The sequence below is a fragment of the Apiospora phragmitis genome (genome assembly GCF_038363925.1).
Source record: "Apiospora phragmitis strain CBS 135458 chromosome Unknown utg000006l:1.0-5683423.0:1.0-5690449.0, whole genome shotgun sequence".
NCBI classification, from domain to species: domain Eukaryota; kingdom Fungi; phylum Ascomycota; class Sordariomycetes; order Amphisphaeriales; family Apiosporaceae; genus Apiospora; species Apiospora phragmitis.
The window spans coordinates 1,009,981-1,028,483 of NW_027117404.1; the positions used below are offsets into that span (position 1 = coordinate 1,009,981).

The window sequence follows — 18,503 nt, forward strand, 5'->3', positions numbered from 1 at the left end:
TACACCAGCATCGATGTCGTAGTGCTAGTGTGTACATGGTAGTCGATCTAGTGCATCCGTGAAATAGACGAGTTGAGTCGTCACAGTAAGTTTAATGACTGGTGGACACAGCCGGCCGGCACCATGAGGTATATCTCAGAGCTGCTGGTATATGCCTTTCCCCCGCCCCCCCCCCTGGGTACTATACTTTTAAGTACATCTTCCATGTGAATCTGAGGTGTCGACCGGAGTATTGTATCGGAGAGAATACAGTGATTACCAGTGACCACATGGCCCGCAGGCCGCATCTGCCGTGCCCGCCCGAATGCACAGGGCAGGCAAGTACCCGCTACGTGGGACCGGGCCCCCTTCTCCAGTTCGGATCTTGCACTCAAAAACCCGTTAGGTTACCTGCGAGTCATGGAACCAAGCCCTAATGAAACGGCCGACCAAGGGATGCTAGTTTGAGGCAGAAAACAGGCCCAATCGTCGATGCATCTCGTAAATCAAGAACACCTAAGTTCGTGGGGAATCGGTGTGTGGTTCATCCACTGCTCTCCACTTGTTCGTTTCAAGCAACGGGCCGTCTCTCTAGGCTGGTTGTGAAGGAAACCATGACTTTTTTCAGGGGCCCAGAAACCGATCCGTTCGGATCAACAGTTCGCAGCACAGAAAAGCCGTGTCATGAAAGTGGGATACGGTCCCGCGAGGAATGCTCTGTTAATGCACGACGCTCTTTCGGCTACCATCTTTGAGTCGAGGGCCGAGTCCATCATTGAGGGAATTTTTGACAAAACCTTTAATGGCTGTAAAAGCAATGATCATCCGTTTTGGTATTCTTCAATACCAGAGCCCTGCATGGGGCCTCGACAACAAGAAGCGGCCGGGTTCCGTGTTCAAAATCACCGCATGGCGGCCGGTACACCCACTTGAAGGTCATGTGCCCGCCGTCAAGCATAACCCGACGTGCGAAGGGCCTATCATGGGCTTTCTGTAGGTCAGTCGAGTAGGTTATAGTCTGATTTGTGATTTGTACTTGATATCCGCTCCAATAGCAATGTGTATGGCGTCCAGTCACTGGATCCCCTGTGACTCCTAAATTTCAAATCGCTTTCTATGGATCTGGTCTAACCTCCACGTCTACCGCCGGTGGACATCAGTGTAATCTTCTGTTTCTTCTTCTTCTTCCCGCCGCCGCCGCCGCTCCCCGCGGCAGCACTGCCCGCACCGCTATTGCTGGGACCCGCACCAGACTCGTCTAGAGAAAACGCCTCCATTTGCATGGCGATCTCGGCTTGCTCGAGGTAGTGGTCGGCTTGCAACCATCCGTCATCCGCAGGACGTTCTGAGACTGGCTCAAGACTGGGCGAAGCAGCAACAACTCGTGTGCCCCATACGGTCTTGGATGTGGAAGGACTTGTGGAGATGTCGGCCAACTGATCAAACCCAAGCCGAGGATTGGGTGGCGTTGAGCCCGGTGCCGGTGCAAGAGGCTGGAAATCATCTATATTGACCGCGGGGCCTGGCTCGAAGGTACCCATATGAGACTCGTCGAAGTGTCTTCGAGCACTGCGGCCGATGGCTGCAGCTTCTTGCCGCTCGGCCTGGACACGTTCACGTTCTTCCTGTGCGGCTTTGTCTCGGTGGGCCTTCCGGCGACGTTCTAGATCGCCTGAGAACGTATCGAGAACCTCGGGTGGAACTATATCGGTCCAGTCACACTCCAGAAAGCTAACAACACATCCAAACGGTAAGTGACCAAGATACTTGGCTCGCTTCCGCAATGCCTCATCAACCACATGGCCAGTGGATATGTGTTCCACCTGCGGTAACAATGTTGAAGGGAAATTTGAGAAATCGCCGAACTTGGTCTTTAGGATGCGGATGTCTAAGGGCGACAAGTATAGGTGAGGCGGGGCGGTATAAAAGAAGAATGTAGGCCCAGCGGACTGCTTGGCCAGCAAGTTCGGCTGCCCCTGAGATAATGGACCAGCAGCATCCTCGTCGCCGACCTCGTCTTTTTGCTCCCTAACCTTATCATTGGCTGTAGTGATGGCACGGACTGCTTTTATTGTCCAGTCGCCATCTTCAGTGCCGAATTGATGCTCATCTTCGCTCGCCTGTTTGCGTAGGTCTTCCACCTCACGATCATACTGCTCCACCGCGTAGTCGTTCGTTCCTTTCATAATGTGGGCATAGTCTAAAACATTTGCTGCGAAATGCCATGGTACATCCTCGCCAATATTCATCACGTCTGGGCCCCCTTCTTTTGGTAAAGCCAAAGTCGACCCCGTTTCTCTCATCATCAGGCGCAAGACGACGTCTTCCCCGGGTCGAGGCAGTGGGTTTTCTTGACCAGCATAGAAGCGAACGGGTCGAGTTTCTGCCAATTTGAAGGAATCTTCGCAAATAGGACACTTCTTCCATCGTGCCTCCTTCCTTGAGCTGTGTTCGTCTTCGCTTGTCGAGTTCATAAATCGTAATAAGCACGGGAGACAGAAGATGTGTCCGCACCGCGCCATGCGCGGCGCTACCGGCTCCGAGAGACAGATGGGACATGATGTTGACTGTGATTTGGTGGAAGCCAGCACTTGGAGCACATCGGACCAGTCCACATGCTTATTCGCGTCGCTAGCCTGAGCAGTATAATCGCCATTTGGCGAGACTACGAATCGGTAGTTGGCATGCACAAACTTGGCCTTGTCGACGGGGTGGTAGCCGGAGCCCGGGCCCCACGTCGCATGTCGGCGAGAGGCTCTGCCGTGGCTATGTCCGTAGCCCTGTTCATGAAAGGGTCGAGTGGTGAAATTGAGTAGATGGGTGATAGAAGTCTGGCCTCGTCGACTCGATGCATTACGGACTGCTCTCTGTTATAAGGTCAGTGACATGATCGTACGACGTTCGCAGTATCGGAACGCGACGGCAACTGTGCCATGAATACCAAGACTATTCAAAGTCCCAGGTCGGCAAAGCATCCAATATAGTTGCCGCTGCCGATGCCTAGACCGGGCTGAAGAGCGAACGAGATGCATGGGTCATCGCCACCGATAGCATGCTACAGTAAGAAGATGGGGCGAGCTCACAAGTTCAGCCATCGCATCGTCATCATCCAAGCGACCATCTCTCAATGGCCTCCTCTTTTCTCTGTGCTGCTTCCGGGCAGCCTGACCTTTCCGTGGCACCGACGTCGAGGTGGTAGGGGTGGACGATGCCGATCGTCGGGTACTCGACTCGTGGCTTGGAGATGGCACGGAGACGGGCTGTGAAGGGGTGTAATTGAAGTTGGAACTTGATGCCGATAGGGGCTTTCCTCCCAGATTCAGAGAATTCGAGTTCATGGTGACCTCGGGGGCAGGATGGCTATCGTGGTGTTGTGCCTGGGAGGCAATTGCGTCGCAAGAATCGGCGCCGCTGATATGGGAAGGGCTGACTGATTTCACCGTCCGTCCGGTACCGAAGGCGACACCCAAGCAACAAAATCGGAATATTCGACTGGACTAAACTAATAACCCAGAAACTTCCGCAATAGACAACGGCAAAATAAGAAACCACTGGATGAATAGGAAAAAGTCAAAGCTAGATTAGAATGAAGTGGCAATTCAGGATTGATCATGAAGGGGTCCAGTGGTGGATGGACCCCGGAGGAGTGGTAATGATCGAGGTTAGAGGGGGAAAAGGAAGGCGAAGAGTCACTCGCGCGCGGTCTGCCGGTCCAATGATTAATCTTGGCGGGGCAAAAGAAGACGGTCCTGGCCTGACCTGAACCCAAACGGCCGTTTTCACTGGCTGCTGGTGCAAGTAAGCCTAAAAAGCTTCCCTCCCAGTATCCACCAGCCGTCAGTACAGGCCTCTTAAAGCCGATGGCCGAGTACATATTTGCAGATACAGATTTAGATGTAATAAAAATACAATAAAGGAAAGGTTGTATCTAGGATTGGCTTATATACGGGCACCTGCCTCAATTAATGCGGAAAGAAAATACTAGAAACAGCCATAGCCTTCAAAGAGGATTGCCTGTATCGCCTATAAAAAGAGGCGCAAATCTCAAAAAGTTACTGCGACGCGAGCAGGATTCGAACCTGCGCTCCCGAAGGAAATTGATATCGCCAGTTCGAGTCAATCACGTTAACCACTCCGTCATCGCGCCATGCCATTGCTTCTTGATGACAAATACTTTACTATAACCATTTATATTGTCAGAACAAAACCAAACGAAAACTGCTTGCTCAGGTCCTATCCTGAAGAGGGCATACCGTTTATCATTTCATATTTGTCCTAGATAATCAATCAAATTTGTAGGCTTTAATCTATTTTCCACACTTTGCTGGCTTTCTCGCATTTCGGTACTGCATGCAATCACTCAAGGGCCTCACTAGGAATGTTTTGCCTCTGAGGAAATTCCATTCCATCTTCTTCTAGACTTGGTTCAGTGGCTTCGTGCGATACTCTTGTTCCAATACTGCCGGCCTCACCGGAGGCACCTCGTCTATCCGCTGGCACTTGGCGATGTGAACACGGATTTCCCTTTGACAGAACGGCCTCTGAATGACTCTTCCGCACCAATACTCATATCCTTTGACCCCGGGCTGGTGGTTGTGGTGGTGCCGGTGGTGTCGGTGAACTCGCTGAACCCTGACGTTGTGACGTGATACATCGACTTGCGGACCCTGCGGCCCTTCTCGGTGGTCCGGAGCTCATAGACCGGCCGCTGCGACGAGCCTCCCTCCGTCCGGCTTGAGTAGCCGAGCAGCAATGTGCTGCGGACGACCTGCGTCGCCCTGAGGACCGACGGCCACAGCACCGGCATGTTGGTTACCAAGATGGCGACGAAGCTCTCCCGGACCGCCCAAGAGGCTGACGTGTCGGCATTGTCTTTGGCGTCCTGAAACCTAGATCGTCAGTCTTCCGAATTCATCTATCCGAAGGGACTCTTCTTGCTCGCCGGCACGTCGGCAATACAGGAAGGGGAGGTGGGCTTGCCTTCAACGCAAGAACGCATCGCAGAATAGCAGCTATGGCCACAAATATGCCGCCCGAGAACAAGAGGCAGAGGCCGAGCTTCTTTGCAGTCCTCAAGCGGGCGTTGAGAAGCATCGGCACCGGGATGGCCATCAAGTAAGTGTCTGTAAGGATGTTCAAAGTCACCGTGACGATGTAATTGACAATGGATACCGTAGTTTGACAGGAATTGCCTGGGTCTGGGTATATCTGCCAGTTCTTCTCGAATGGCAAGCCACATGCGAAGAGGATGGTTGAAGTGACTGCAACGTAGGTGGCGGCAAGAAGATAAAACCCAACGCGCACTCGGCCCGCCAAAGGCTCCAACCCTTCAGTGAGGCGCAAATAGAACCTGCGGTAGGGTTAGCCACCGTTGACCGTAGATTCTCAAGCAGCTGGCGATCTCAGAACTGACGCGCACATAGAGCCCTTGGTGGCCCACAGTACAAGTGTATAGCTACACCAGCCCACGATATGCGTTTTCGAGCCGTTTACGCTATTGACTGGTGTCAGTCTGGGGAGGGTGCTATCTAGCAGGTTCCAGAGGCTTCCTCGGTTACTGACCGTAGTCTATACTCCGGGTCACTAGGAGACATCGTTTTGCGGTATTCATCTGTCATGGAGCTGTTGGCTAACCCTTGCCAGAAGTGGCTGACCATGTACGCTATCATGGTTTCCATGCTGAAAGCGAACTGCCCAGAAGTCAGATACCAATCTCTGCGACCGTCGGTTGAAAAGAGAGACTGACTGCAACCACCCACATGAGGTAGTCATCGCTCTGGAGGCCCTTCAGGCCTATGGCGTGAACTCGGATATATGTCCGTACAGCAATCACCATAAGGCCGATTCCAAGCAGCGTGAAGGCCTCGGTGGTGAAAGGGTCCATCGGAGCGGTCGAAGCAGGCGCCGGTGTTTATCAGAGTCATAGAAAGAGAACACAACTACAATGCAACGTGCCATTGCGACTGTTTGTCTTGAGTGGCAGTTGGGTATACAGATGGATTGGAAATATATGGGAATTAATCGATCATCGCCACGTGGAGTCTTGAGCTGATCACATCAGACCGTTCGAGACAAAGAGCAGAACTTAAAATTCGAAACATTAGGCCGATGACTATATTAGGCTTAAACTTAGTTTATTCCATGCAACGTCGAGACTCGTTACTCACGAGTCGGTGAACCTATAAGCTTCCAGCAAACATTCGATTGTAATAAGCTATCGAGTCGAGACCACGCCAAGCCGTATGGGATTCTTCGATAAAGAACCAGATTCTTGCTCCTCGGGGAGAACGACCATTTAAAAATTTTCGCACTGACCCATGATCTGGAACGGAATATGCTTGCTTACTCAATCGCATTTAATACTATCATAACAAGGGATAGCTCCGTCTCTCTCAGCCAACGCCGAACCCTTCTCCGGGCTCCCCTTCGGGAATAAAATCTGGCTAAACGTATGGTATTGTCTTACCAACTTCATGCGTCCAATTATGGATCATTTTGCGCAGGAGAACTTCACTTTTTGTCTAGCCAAGATCCCTGTGCCTTGGAAAACTTCATCTCGAAACGATGTGGTTCGAGTCCGACGGACCGCGATGCACCACGTGCCAGAATGGAAACGAGGCGAGATGTCAAACGGAACGCAGTCCCAAAGTGACGAGAAGCTTTCGAGGTGCGCACCGTCGTCTCGATTGGTCTTCGTATCTGTCTGACCGTTTGCCAATGTGGCTGTCTCACTAATCAGGTCCGTCGTTCCCGTCGCCTTTAGCTGGCCGTAGCAGAGCAGTCAGGATTCCTCGCACCAAGGGGCTGGCGGTAATTGCTACTAATTAGCAGTACGGGTTCATTAACGAATCGCTGAACTTTATGAGAGTGACCAATACCGGTAAATTGCAGTCACTGGTCGCCGAGAGAAGTCCCATCATGTTATCATTCAATCGACTTGACGGGTCACCACTTGCATAAGTCGCCCACAGGTGACCATACCCGTAAGGTACATGATATCTGATAGTATTGACTATGAACCTCTCACCGTTGCTAAACGCACGAGTCTATCTGGGTGGTGCGGCTCACAGCGGATCGGGATGATCATTGCTTTTCAATGTTCTCAGAAGAGAGCAATGGCGGCTGCCAAGCAAACGATCATGCCGAAAGGAGCAGCCGAGGCGGCGACACCGGCACCCGTTGGTGCAGTGGTCGGCGTCGAGGAGGATGATGATGACGATTTGCCGTTTTGAAACTTGTCCGAAGATGCTTCAGTCGCCGTCTTTCCAGTCTCTGCGCTGCCCGCCGAGGTAGTCGTGGGGGCGGCGGTAATGGTGTCGGAGCGTGTCCCAGTCAACAGGGTGGTACCGGGAGCATCAGTCTCGGTGACATGGCCAGTGCCAGTCAGCACGGTGGTGCCGGGAGCCTTGCTCGTGCTTCCAGCCTCGGCAACCTTGGTGGTCGAGGCAGCCGACGAGGCGGTAGAGGAAGCCGCAACAGCCTCCGGGCCGAAACCGGAAAGGTAGGTGGGAGAGTACTGCGCAGTGCCCTTGTAGTTGCCACAGCCAGGCACATTCGTCTTGGTGGAGCCCGGCCCCCACCGCAGTCCAGCAACTCGCATCTGTTGGTTGAGTCAATATGCATCGTGGCAGGCAGGCTGCCGCATAGGATAGCTATAACTTACACCTCGCCGGTTCCCGGCACATACCAGATCATGCTGGCCTCGCCCCATTGGTTCTTAGTCGCCGAAGAAACACAACCTCCAATGTCTGTTTTGGCCGCAATGGGTGCAGCAAGAAGTGCTGCAACGAGCAGAGTTTGGACGGAGTGCATCGTGTTGTTGGAATAGTGAATCAAACCCTAGATGGTAACGAATGTAAGGGAGCCAAAGCAAGTGAGTGAGTGAGTGATTAGATGGGGTTGATTGATCCAAACGAACGAATGTGACGGCAGAGACAGAGAAACAACAATGAAAACAACCCGGGCCAAAGCAGAATATATTTATTATCCATTGTTTGCCATCTGGCGGCGGCCCAGTCTGATCAGTTAAAATTAAGTACCCTAGCTAACATTGCAAGCTGGGACAATTAGCGGTGAAAAGGTCGAAAAAGGTGCAGCCAGTTCTGGCCAGGGGCCACGCCGCCTCGTCATCTCGTCAGAAATCTCGCGTACCCGCGGACCGCTATGGGCTGCTCTGGACTGCTGTAATCTTGGTACTGAGAGCGCTGGCGTTACCGGCAGCCATCTGTCGCCCCACCGAGGCCACTGAAAGCCGCTAAGCTTAAATGACCGATGGGTTCAAGCGCTACGAGTGCTACAGAATGCATCAATCGCGATTAAACGCCCCAAGCTGGGGGGGCTCTGGGGCTGGAGTAGATTCGTACATACTGGAGATGTGCCTGGACTCAACAGCCACCAAGTATCATGGGGGCTGCCTCCATAGGTATGAAGGTATCGACTGGTCATGAACAACACCCAATTTCGGAAACCCGTCCCGATGTGATCATCTCAGGGTCAGAGCAGCATCTTGGTTGCTTCATGAAAACTAGCATGTAGCTATCTCATTGCTAGCCATCTCGTTAATGATAGGCACACAAGCCATGTTTATCTCCAGTTTAGACCTCGATGGTTCCTACGATTGACGCCATCGGCTTATGATAGCAACAATGGCATCCCCAGGAGTCGTCAGTCCAGCACTGGTGACCGCCGGGTTTTCTTGCCTTCGCTGTGCCCAGTCCGGTTCTGTACCGTCCTGCAGGACACCGATACTGAGGCTTGATGAATCTGTTTGCTACAGGAAAGAGGGTCACGAACCCATCGATGGGACAAGCTATCATGGTGCACTTGTCGTGACAAAGTTGGCCGTGATCAGGGTGCTTTCCAAGATGCACGGCAAATGCGCCCAAGAGGCAGCAACTGGTCACAGGCATGAGATGTGCAGCAGAAGAGACCATCATATTGCTCTAGTCGGCTTTCACCTAGTGGTTTGCAGAACTTGAATCCCTGAACAATCTTTCCCGGGACATTGCCCGCTCCATCGTCGATAAGTTCATCATCATGACCTGCTCGATGACCGTCTTGAAGACGCACCTTGAAGATCTGAACCGCGAGTTCTCCAACCCTACCATCCTGCAGCTGGTGGAATGGAATATATTAACCACAAGCTCCATGCCGGTCTTGAGAAGAGGGTAATTTCTACACAATTGATCGCTGCGCACGGTGGAAAAGGGTTGCCGCTGGACATGGAATCCTGAGTGCAAATAGCGAGGGCATATTGTGTTTTGCTCGTGATCATAGTATTACAACGTATTGCTTTCGTTGTTACATCTATTTACAATACATGGGCTGTCCCTCGACATCTTCTCTTCATACATGACAGGTTTACCAGGAGTAATGTTGCCTTTGCGCCGTCACTGGCCGGTTGGGCAGGTGCACCCAGGGCTTGGCCTTGGCTTGCTTTTCAACCCGCTCCTGATGCTGGCGTATTCTTGTCTTCTCCTCTTTCAATACAAAGTTGATGTCTACATAACGGGTTAGTAACAGCTCACATATAATGAAATCTGGTTAAAACGATGACAACGTACGTGCTGATGGACGGAACAAGCGAGTCATACGTCCTCGAGCATGGTAGTGAAGGCGGTATCCGCGACCAGGGCCCTTGCCAACCCACGCTTGGTCGACGTACAACTGCGTCGGGTCGCTGACCTCCATCCACTCGCCATCCTTGGTTTGGATCTGCTTCGGCTCCTTGAAGGTCTGGCCAGTGGCCTTACCCAATCCCATGCCACGGCTCACAATGGCCCTATCTCTGGCCTCCTCGAGGTAGTAGACGAGAATTTTGCCCGTCTTCTTCTTGGTGTAGCGCATCTGGGTGATGGCCTCCTCGATGGGCTTGCCGGCGATCTGGTGGGCCAGGTGCACGAGCTTCTTGGTCGAGGTCTCCATGTTATCGCTCGAGAAGAGGAGGTCCTTCTCGGCCAGCTTGATCTTCTGGTCCTTGGTCAGCTTCTTGCCGTTGCGCACCATCTGCATGACCTTGCGGCGCTGCCAGCGGACGCGCCAGCGTGGGTCGGGGTCGAGGGCGCGCATCTTGTGCTCCTTGACGTTGGATAGCTGGTAGCCGGCCATGCTGGCCTGGCTCGCGCCCTCCACCTCGTCGGGGTGGCGGCGCTCGGCGTCCTGGATCTCGTCCTCGAAGATGGAGTCACCGCCTGTGCGCTCCGACATGCGCTTAAAGACCTTCTGTTCGTTCTCGCGGCGTGTGATCTCGGCGGCGAGGTCGTCTTCCTGCTTCTTCTGAGACTTGCCCCAGGAGAAGGGGTTCCATGAGGCATGGCGTTTTTGGGTGTATGGCAGGAGGTAGCGAAGATGAAGCGAAGGGCTCGCCTTTGTTGCAGACCGGGCTGTTGTCGTTGTGCGTGTGGTTAGTACACCAATGCTCGAGCTCCCATGTAGATGAGGTAATTGGATTATATGTACCGGTTTGAACCAGCCGCCTGGCCGCCGGTAATGGAAGACTCATGGCTGTAAGACTGTAAGAGTCTCCCGTTGTGAAGTCCACTCCTTCCAACGAATCACTGAATCGAGAGCTGATCGCGAGAATTGATACCCTTCACTCCTCAAAATCTAGCCAGGCCCGGCAGGGATCCAATGCCAGATGGTCGGGTGTCGGAGCTCACCACGCCGAGGATTGGCCGGGTGGACTTTGTCCGCAAATTGATCCTTCAACTGATTCCTTCCACCCACCAACACCACGTGACTTGACTCTCGGCAGCTTGGGGACCCAATAGCTCGGTTCTGAAGCTCCAGTCAATTGATGAATGGTCGTTCGATTTCCAGCGCGAATAACTTCCCTTTGCAACTTGTACGTCACATTCAGAACCGACCTCGGCAAACCACCAAATCTCCTCTTTACAACTTTAGCCGCAATGGCCCAAATCAAGCCCATCACCGGTGTATGTAGCCCGACCACAATTGGTCGTATGCGACCCTCCCGGAGTCCAGGAGACGGCTGACTTTGATACACAGATGCTCCGACGAGGTCTCGTCTTTGACCTGAGCATTGCCCTCGGTATGTCACCTCAAGCACCCACCGCCGCCCCGTTTTCTTCTCCGCGAATCTCAACTCGGCCTTTGTCGTTTGGCGCAACAGTTACTGACGTTGACTGCAGGTCTCGGTGCCGCCATGGGCTCCGTCTTCTGGTACGATTCCGCTTCTCCCAATTGAGTCACACATCTGCTCCCTACGTCCCGCGAACACCGAACCATGCGGAACCTACGAAACACGTTCGAACATGCCTCTAACCGCTGATATAGGCACGGCTTCCACATGCCCCGTACCAACGCCCGCGATGCTTTCTACAGCCAACTCGAGAAGGACCGCGCCGCCAAGCAGGGCAACTAAGTTTTTCGATGGGCAATGGAGTGTGGGAGGAATCCAATAAGATGGGCGACCCAAGAGATATCATGCTGATCCCCTTTGTGTTTGGTTGGAGACAAGTGCATAGACCGCGGTGGGCTTCAATGCTTTGCTTTTTCGATCGCTCAACCAACCTGTAATATACGAACTTCCGGCAATTCAGACTTGATTGAGCATTACTCGAGGATCACTTTATGCTATATTGTGACATGGGTTTACGGACGAGAGGACGGAAGCTGGAAGTTGTGGAGAAAGTGCCTTTAGTGACGATGGACATTCTTGCTATCATCGACATGAGTGCTGCGGTTTCTGGTCCAGCACTAGGAAGCCTCAAAGTATTGGTTAACCAAGGCCTCTCTCTAGACATCCATGGATCTACATTGATGTGGCTGCCCGGTTGAATACTCTCAAGGATGTACTTGGATTGGATCAACAGGATGGGCGATTTATGGCCCATAAGATCGTTCCGGTCGAAGTTACTTCGACCAACTTAGTATCTTATTTACTGATTTCCTAATCTCATTACTTATATGTCTCCAGACTGAGTTTGGTATAATCAGACTGACCAGTATAAGATTCGGTCCTGCAACAGTATGCCTGGAGACTCTTTCAAGCTTCTTCTTCCAGGCCTAGCATATGATGCTATAACCTGCAACAGTCACCCACGTTCGTTTCGTAACGAATCAATAAGATGGGATTGATTATATGGAAATTCTTCTTTGCCTAAGCCATACTCATCAGGGGATTGCTGCCCTGAGATTTCATATATCCTTTGCCAGGAAATGAGAAACCAGCTTGGAAATTGATAATGGCTCATAAAGTACCTGTTGAGGGTTTCCCCGGCGTAGCCACACGTGGGCGCCAGCATCTTAATTTAATCATGCTTGGTGCCCTAGATCTGCCTGGTGATGATGGCGAGGCTGTTGCTACATCATCCGAAGTTGATAGATCATGCCGCCGCCTCGTCGCTCTGTCTTGGTTTTTCCCAATCCGTAGTCTCGACCAAGAAGCTACCCTTTTTGTCTTGACACCTAGTAAGCCGTCGAGTTAGATGGATTCATCGTAAACTTCTTCTATTGACCTTTTGGGTGTTCTTATTTCTCTTTTCATCGCTCTTGGGGTATGTGTGGGGGACCCAACGAGTTGATTCTACTTTGGATAGATCAACTACCTCCATCGTTGATTCTTCTATTAACCGCCAACTCATATTGCGATGGTAATATGGTAACGCAGTCCCAAATATGACATGAAAAGGGGGGAAACGATTGATCAACTTACCTCCTGAACCACCTCCGCACGGGCCAACATCTCACCGGACTGTCGCGCTTCTCAGGCTGGTCAATCCTGCATTCGTATTGCAGCATGCCCATGAGCGCACATTGCGACAAGTCGATATTCTTCTGGCCGCGCTCCAGTTTGCGCTTCTTGCCTGTGTCGTATGTTTGGATCTCCGACTCGAGCGTGGCGGACGAGAAGGTGCGGCACGGTGGTGTCATCTTGATCTCTTTTGCGTCACCCAAGCGAATGCGGAAAACGACGTGCCCCCTCTTATAAAGCTGCAAAGGAAAAAAGGCAGCTCTTACTCCCCCCGTCTCCGATATCAAGCAAGCCTTAGGTGATACTGACGGCGGTGGGTAAGACTCCAGGAATAGGGGTGTAGACTGCTTCGATTAAGATCGCCTGACGTTTTGCCGAGGAACCAGGAAGCTTTTGACGATGGACCCCGCGGCGGCGAGGCGGGGAGGGTGCGAGGATTGTGGAAGAGGTCGAAGAAGAAAGTCTAGAGCAGGTAAGTTTCTGGTATCTCACATCATTACCCAAGCTATCCAGTCCCTTGTCAGAGTGTGAGATGAAGATGATGCTGGGGGAATGGCTTCAAGCTTCATTTCGCAACACATCCTATCTTATCGCCGCTTCATAGCAACATCAAAGCCCCTCTTACAACATCATTCGCTTTACACAACATCGCGACTTCATGAGTTGTCACCTGATATCGGACTTCAGAATTTGCCACAGACATGGCCATTTATTATATTTGCTGACTTTCTCTAGCTAATAAACCACTTCCGCACTTCTACCTTGGCTGGCACCACTCCCCAACATCCTCAGAGCCTCAACCCTTTGATCCCCTTCCCATCTTTAGCGACGTTGATAGCACGACATCACCAGGCCTCACAAACCTTCCCACCCCCTTTACTATCACTCTTGGGGCGCTATCTCCCATTCATATATCACCTAGTATCCACCTTGATAGCCGCGCCGCACAACTACGCTGTCACCATTGTCGACGCGAACCACCGCTTCGACGTCACCCGTCTCCTCTCCGACTCACCAACTGCCGCTGCCGCTGCCGCTGCCTCTGGCCCTCCGAATGTCAAGATGCCAGACCCTTACCCAGCCACCAAAAACGATTTGAAGCACATCTACGTCTACCGCCCGGCCCGCAGCGCAAACCAGTCCCAAGTCCAGGCCTCGCTGGCCGCGGCACGCGAGTACATGCTCTACGCACCGCACGCGAGCCGGAACCGGGCCTGGTGGGGCTCCGTGGTGGTCGGCGGCACAGGCGGGTTCGGGCCCGCGGTCGATGCCCGCGGGGCGAGGCTGGTGGCCGACGTCGTGGCGAGCTGGAAGGGCTGGCTTCACGTCCAGCGACAGGAGGTGCCCGGGTTCGTCGTGGGGATGAGTGTGGAGGAGGCGCTAGGGGAGAGGGAGAGGAGGGCGGAGTTGGTGAAGAACAGGGGGTGGGAGGCCCGGGCTAGAGAAGGGGCTTACGCATGGGGTCATATCCCACAGGAGAGACCTGGTTAGTAGTAGTAGTACTGGTGCTGACACCGCAGTCCCAACTTACCGTATGCTTGGTTATAGGCAAGCAGGTAACACGACAACCTTGAATTCTACATAATGGTCTTGGTTTTGGCCAAATAGGAAATCTTGACCGTCTGGCCACTACACTTGTGGAATAAAGTTGAAGGAAAGCCGCTAAAGAACTTACTTTCCATTTGGCGGTCTGGGAATCATATCATAACCAGAACGCTGAAAACTCACAACACCAGAGCTTGTGACTGCCCAGAGCTATATTGATAGTTCAATGTTTCGATCTCGTAGGTGCCGCTTACAATATATCCGTCCCCTTCTTCGGAGGAACTGCGGTCTCCAAGGCTGCACGCGACTAAGTAGGTGACATGGTGACACAACCCTATGTTGGACAATCAGCCAGTAGTACAAGTATAATACTACATTACTTGTACGCAGGTCTTCGGTGGATCCTCCGAGCAACGAGCCCCCCCACGGCAGCAAGCGATTCCCGGCAAGGAAAAGCAAAAAGGGACCGACCTCAGGTCTCACAATTTCAAGTAGTAGTAGTGGTAATATTCTCTGCCCGATGGAGGCGTTATCAGCAGCAAACACGAATCAAACTAGCAATCAAGAAGTAGCACACATTACAAACCGAGGCGACAGTTTCAGATCTATGATGCTGCAGGAAACCAGCAGTGACACAACTATGTACAAGTAAGTGCGCAGTAGACATGCAGCCTGTGGACCGGTGGTATCGACACGCACTGTATCATCGGACCCGACGAAGGAACCAAATCCCAGTCTAGCGACGATGCGTGGGCAAGAAAGGATGGTAAGTCGGGGTGACCTATCGAACTTTCTCTTTTTCCTCCTCTTTCGTTTTCTCTTCTTTGTTTTCCGGCCCGTCTCTTTGATATCCCTCTTGATCAGCACTGATCAGTTGATCGCCTGCCAGCCTTCCAATTTTTAAACTTCGCTGCTGCCCTAATTCATCCAATCCGTTTGCTACAGGGCTAATAGTGCTAATTACTTAGCCCCGCTTCACCGCGCTATTCAGTGGAAATGCGACCCTTCCTAGCCTTTTAAGCCTTAACTTATTAGTAATTGAAGGCTTCGGAATATTCCACATGCTCCTATCCTGTAGCGCTGGGGCATGAACGTGTTCATGCCTAGAGGCTAGGTAGAAAGTATTTAGATGTCTGTCAAAATGCACACGCTTGGCTGTTGCTGATGACTTATCAAACATAGAGAGAGAGCGAGAGAGTGCCTTCAATGCTATGCCTCAAGACTCTCCCCTGGGATCGCCGAGTACCTTTGCCGCCATTAGAACTCTATAAAATCTGCATAGGACCCTGTCTCACCACGAAGCTGAATCCTTATACGAAATCTTTTCTTATCTGCCTATCGGGTCAAGAGCAAAGCCATGTTGACACTTGACCCGGCTCTTTTTCCGAAGCTGAACACGAGGAAGGCTTTGGTCATTGTCGATGCTCAAAATGACTTTTTGGCATCCGATGGGGCCTTGCCCGTGATGCTGCCCAATGGCCTGGTGGAAAGCATATCGGACCTGGTAAAGGCCTTCAGGCCCTACGGCGATGTCATCTGGGTCCGGAGTGTGTATGAAGACAGCCGGGACCCGGAAGATGAGTCCATCTTGACGTCGGATGCCCCCATGGTCGGAGGGCGGCGGGCGGTGGCCAGAGGACGCCGCCCGCACGACCAGCCTTCCTCAGACTGCCCCGAAGCTTTCCTCACGGCAGGGGGGCAGGATCGCCCGGCTTGTGTCCGCAAAGGTACGGCCGGCGCCGAACTTCCTGATGCCTTGAAGGAGATAGCAGACAAGAAGGACATGTCTTTTGCTAAGTCGCATTATTCTGCCTTCAGGTCCGAGGAACTGCTTCAGCGGCTGAGGATGAAGTTCGTCACCGAGATCTTCATATGCGGATCCATGACGAACATTGGCATTCAGGCCTCCGCCATGGACGCTGCTGGTCATGGCCTGGATATCACTATTGTCGAAGACTGCTGCGGCCGTCGGAACAGCATGCGGCATAACAACGCGCTCAAACAGATCGTGAAAACAACTGGCTGCGAAGTCATCTCCGCCAAGGAAGTAATCGAAAAGTTGAAACCGAAAGAGGCGGCAGCCAAAAAGGAGTCGAAAGAGGCGCCAAGGGTTCCCCGAACCCCTGCACCGGCCCCGGCGGCAGCGCTCTCATCGTTCGCAAACGCGTCCATTGACGACGTGCTTCCAGCCGAAGATGGCCCAAATCATCCACATCCTTCCGGGGGATCATTTTCAGCCACCGCTCGATTGTCTCCGGACGCCAAAGCTGAGAACAAGCTGCAGGCAGTCGGTGTAGATGAGCCACGACGTACGACGTCCCAGAAGCGGGGTAGGGTCCGGCCCCAAGCCACCCGAAGTCGGAGCAGCGAGATAACTCTCGAGGATGCCATGTCGTCGTTTACTATGGGAAGCACGAAGAGTACGAACGGGGTCAAGTCGGGTAAAGCCCAAGGAAAGGACCCGGAAAGCTCGCAAAAGGTGGCAACAAGAGCAAAGGACAATACGGGAAGGGTAGAGGAGGAGTCTAAACCCTCACCTGCAGACACAGGCATTAACAGCTCACCGCACGCTACGAAGGACTCGGTGAACCAGGGAAGCCCGACTGCCGAAGAGGCTGCCGGGGGAACCACCGCAACCTAACACTGAATCCAGTGTGAGCGATCCTTATGGCGAAGGCGACACTCGAATCCACTATAACGTCCTCCCCGACGACTTAGTTGCGGGCATCTTCGACAAGCTGAGAGATGAAATTCAATGGCTACGGATGTCGCACCAAGGAGGCGAGGTGCCCAGGTTAGTCGCTGTCCAAGGCGAAGTCGGCAAGGAGGGCGATATCCCGATCTACCGCCACCCAGCCGACGAGTCGCCACCCTTGCTTCCATGGACCTCGACGGTGAAGCAGATCAAGGACGTCGTGCAGCAAAAAGTCGGACATCCGCTTAATCATGCCCTGATACAGCTCTACCGCGGCGGAAACGACTACATATCCGAACATAGCGACAAAACGTTGGACATTGCGAAGGGTAGCTACATCGTCAACGTCAGCCTGGGCGCCGAGCGAACGATGATCTTTCGGACCAAGCGTCCGCCCAAGGGGGCCAAAGACACGACGATGTCAACGGAGGAATCGAGGGTACCTGCCGAGCCATCGGCTGCGAACAGCGGCGGCAGCGGCACAAAGCGGACAGCGCAGCGCGCGCAGCTGCCGCACAACTCAATGTGCCAGATGGGCCTGCAGACCAACGCGCGCTGGCTGCACGCCATCCGGCAGGACAAGCGGCTGGACCGGGAGAAGACGCCTGCCGAGATCGCGTTCGGCGGCGCGCGCATCTCGCTGACGTTCCGGAGGATAGGGACCTTCCTGGACCGCGAGAGCGAGCATATCTGGGGCCAGGGCGCCACGGGCAAGGCCCGCGAGCAGGCGCAGCACGTCACCAACGGGGCGACCCCCGAGGCCGTCCGGATGCTGCAGGCGTTTGGGCGCGAGAACCAGGCGTCGGACTTTGACTGGGAGGCGCACTACGGCGCTGGGTTCGACGTTCTGAACATTTCCACGTCGCCCAGGTTGTTCACGTCTAGCGACGCGGTCGCGAACATGCGCGTCCAGATTATGCTGGCTGAGTACGGCATCGGGTATGCAAAGGGGTAGCTTAGCCCCGGTCTCCGCCGTGAAGGATGCTGCTGCCGGGGCGACAAAAGAGAAAGGCGGAAATGACGAAGGAGAAGAGAGGGAAGACCAGGAAATCAGACTGGTCGACAACGACGAGGCAAAGTCGACGATCCAGGGTGATTTGGCCGTCATGGTATACATGACCCAGCGCCGCGGTTCCGACAACCCCGGACCCGTAGTCTTTACGAGGTTCCAACAAGCCTTGAACTTGCTTCCCAAAATACGCTGTGTTGGTAGCGGCAGCAAGGCTGCGGCTTTCCATAAGCACTTGGAAGTTTGGGAGACGTACGCGGCGGAGTTGGAGTTCATTGCGGCGCCCTGCATAACCCTCGCCGACTTTGCGTTCTGGCCGGTCCTCCATGAGATCAAACAGGCAGGTGCCAGAGATGGTGGTGCCGATCCGTTTGAGGATTTCACAAAGTTGGAGGCGTACTATCAGCGGATCAAGGAGCGGGAATCGGTTCGGAAGGCTCTTGGGGTTTCGGCTTCGCGGACCGAGAAAAAGAACATTAGACGGGGGAAGGAACGAGTCTCGGTTCGCGATTCGGGTCATGTTTAGGGAGTCAAAGGCCTCTCCCGGTTGGATAAGAGAA

The 18,503-nt window shown here is 53.3% G+C and overlaps 8 protein-coding genes across 8 annotated transcripts; 3 read left to right on the forward strand and 5 right to left on the reverse strand.

Moving 5' to 3' along the window:
- Positions 1-1,106: 1,106 nt before the first annotated feature.
- PG994_005604 (uncharacterized protein) lies at positions 1,107-3,317 on the reverse strand (the record flags this gene model as incomplete). Its single annotated transcript, XM_066857013.1, has 2 exons — positions 1,107-2,846; positions 3,063-3,317. 2 exons carry the CDS (start codon positions 3,315-3,317, stop codon positions 1,107-1,109), a joined length of 1,995 nt encoding a protein of 664 aa, XP_066716282.1.
- A 1,148-nt stretch (positions 3,318-4,465) lies between these two features.
- PG994_005605 (uncharacterized protein) lies at positions 4,466-5,863 on the reverse strand (the record flags this gene model as incomplete). The annotated part of the gene is made up of 5 exons (XM_066857014.1): positions 4,466-4,868; positions 4,928-5,329; positions 5,393-5,491; positions 5,542-5,669; positions 5,726-5,863. The coding sequence occupies 5 exons, from the start codon at positions 5,861-5,863 to the stop codon at positions 4,466-4,468; spliced, it is 1,170 nt and encodes a 389-aa protein (XP_066716283.1).
- Positions 5,864-7,081: 1,218 nt separating this feature from the next.
- PG994_005606 (uncharacterized protein) lies at positions 7,082-7,791 on the reverse strand (the record flags this gene model as incomplete). Its single annotated transcript, XM_066857015.1, has 2 exons — positions 7,082-7,579; positions 7,645-7,791. The coding sequence occupies 2 exons, from the start codon at positions 7,789-7,791 to the stop codon at positions 7,082-7,084; spliced, it is 645 nt and encodes a 214-aa protein (XP_066716284.1).
- Positions 7,792-9,339: 1,548 nt separating this feature from the next.
- Positions 9,340-10,480, reverse strand: PG994_005607 (mitochondrial 54S ribosomal protein uL22m; the record flags this gene model as incomplete). The annotated part of the gene is made up of 3 exons (XM_066857016.1): positions 9,340-9,479; positions 9,543-10,361; positions 10,438-10,480. The coding sequence occupies 3 exons, from the start codon at positions 10,478-10,480 to the stop codon at positions 9,340-9,342; spliced, it is 1,002 nt and encodes a 333-aa protein (XP_066716285.1).
- Positions 10,481-10,882: 402 nt separating this feature from the next.
- Positions 10,883-11,381, forward strand: PG994_005608 (cytochrome c oxidase subunit COX9). The gene is made up of 4 exons (XM_066857017.1): positions 10,883-10,913; positions 10,987-11,029; positions 11,130-11,160; positions 11,275-11,381. Exons 1-4 carry the CDS (start codon positions 10,887-10,889, stop codon positions 11,360-11,362), a joined length of 189 nt encoding a protein of 62 aa, XP_066716286.1. The 5' UTR covers positions 10,883-10,886; the 3' UTR covers positions 11,363-11,381.
- Positions 11,382-12,326: 945 nt separating this feature from the next.
- On the reverse strand, positions 12,327-12,873 carry PG994_005609 (uncharacterized protein; the record flags this gene model as incomplete). The annotated part of the gene is made up of 2 exons (XM_066857018.1): positions 12,327-12,408; positions 12,656-12,873. 2 exons carry the CDS (start codon positions 12,871-12,873, stop codon positions 12,327-12,329), a joined length of 300 nt encoding a protein of 99 aa, XP_066716287.1.
- Positions 12,874-13,093: 220 nt separating this feature from the next.
- Positions 13,094-14,185, forward strand: PG994_005610 (uncharacterized protein; the record flags this gene model as incomplete). Its single annotated transcript, XM_066857019.1, has 2 exons — positions 13,094-13,166; positions 13,617-14,185. 2 exons carry the CDS (start codon positions 13,094-13,096, stop codon positions 14,183-14,185), a joined length of 642 nt encoding a protein of 213 aa, XP_066716288.1.
- Positions 14,186-15,596: 1,411 nt separating this feature from the next.
- On the forward strand, positions 15,597-18,469 carry PG994_005611 (uncharacterized protein; the record flags this gene model as incomplete). The annotated part of the gene is given in 3 exon segments (XM_066857020.1): positions 15,597-16,823; positions 16,852-17,873; positions 17,890-18,469. The coding sequence occupies 3 exon segments, from the start codon at positions 15,597-15,599 to the stop codon at positions 18,467-18,469; spliced, it is 2,829 nt and encodes a 942-aa protein (XP_066716289.1).
- Positions 18,470-18,503: the final 34 nt, after the last annotated feature.

What these genes read in the sequence shown, in the direction of transcription:
- PG994_005608 (XM_066857017.1), top strand. Translation starts at nt 10,887, where the DNA reads ATGGCCCAAATCAAGCCCATCACCGGT. An exon ending in AAATCAAGCCCATCACCGGT is followed by an intron (nt 10,914 to 10,986) that starts GTATGTAGCCCG and finishes TTTGATACACAG; the next exon opens with ATGCTCCGACGAGGTCTCGT. An exon ending in TGACCTGAGCATTGCCCTCG is followed by an intron (nt 11,030 to 11,129) that starts GTATGTCACCTC and finishes CGTTGACTGCAG; the next exon opens with GTCTCGGTGCCGCCATGGGC.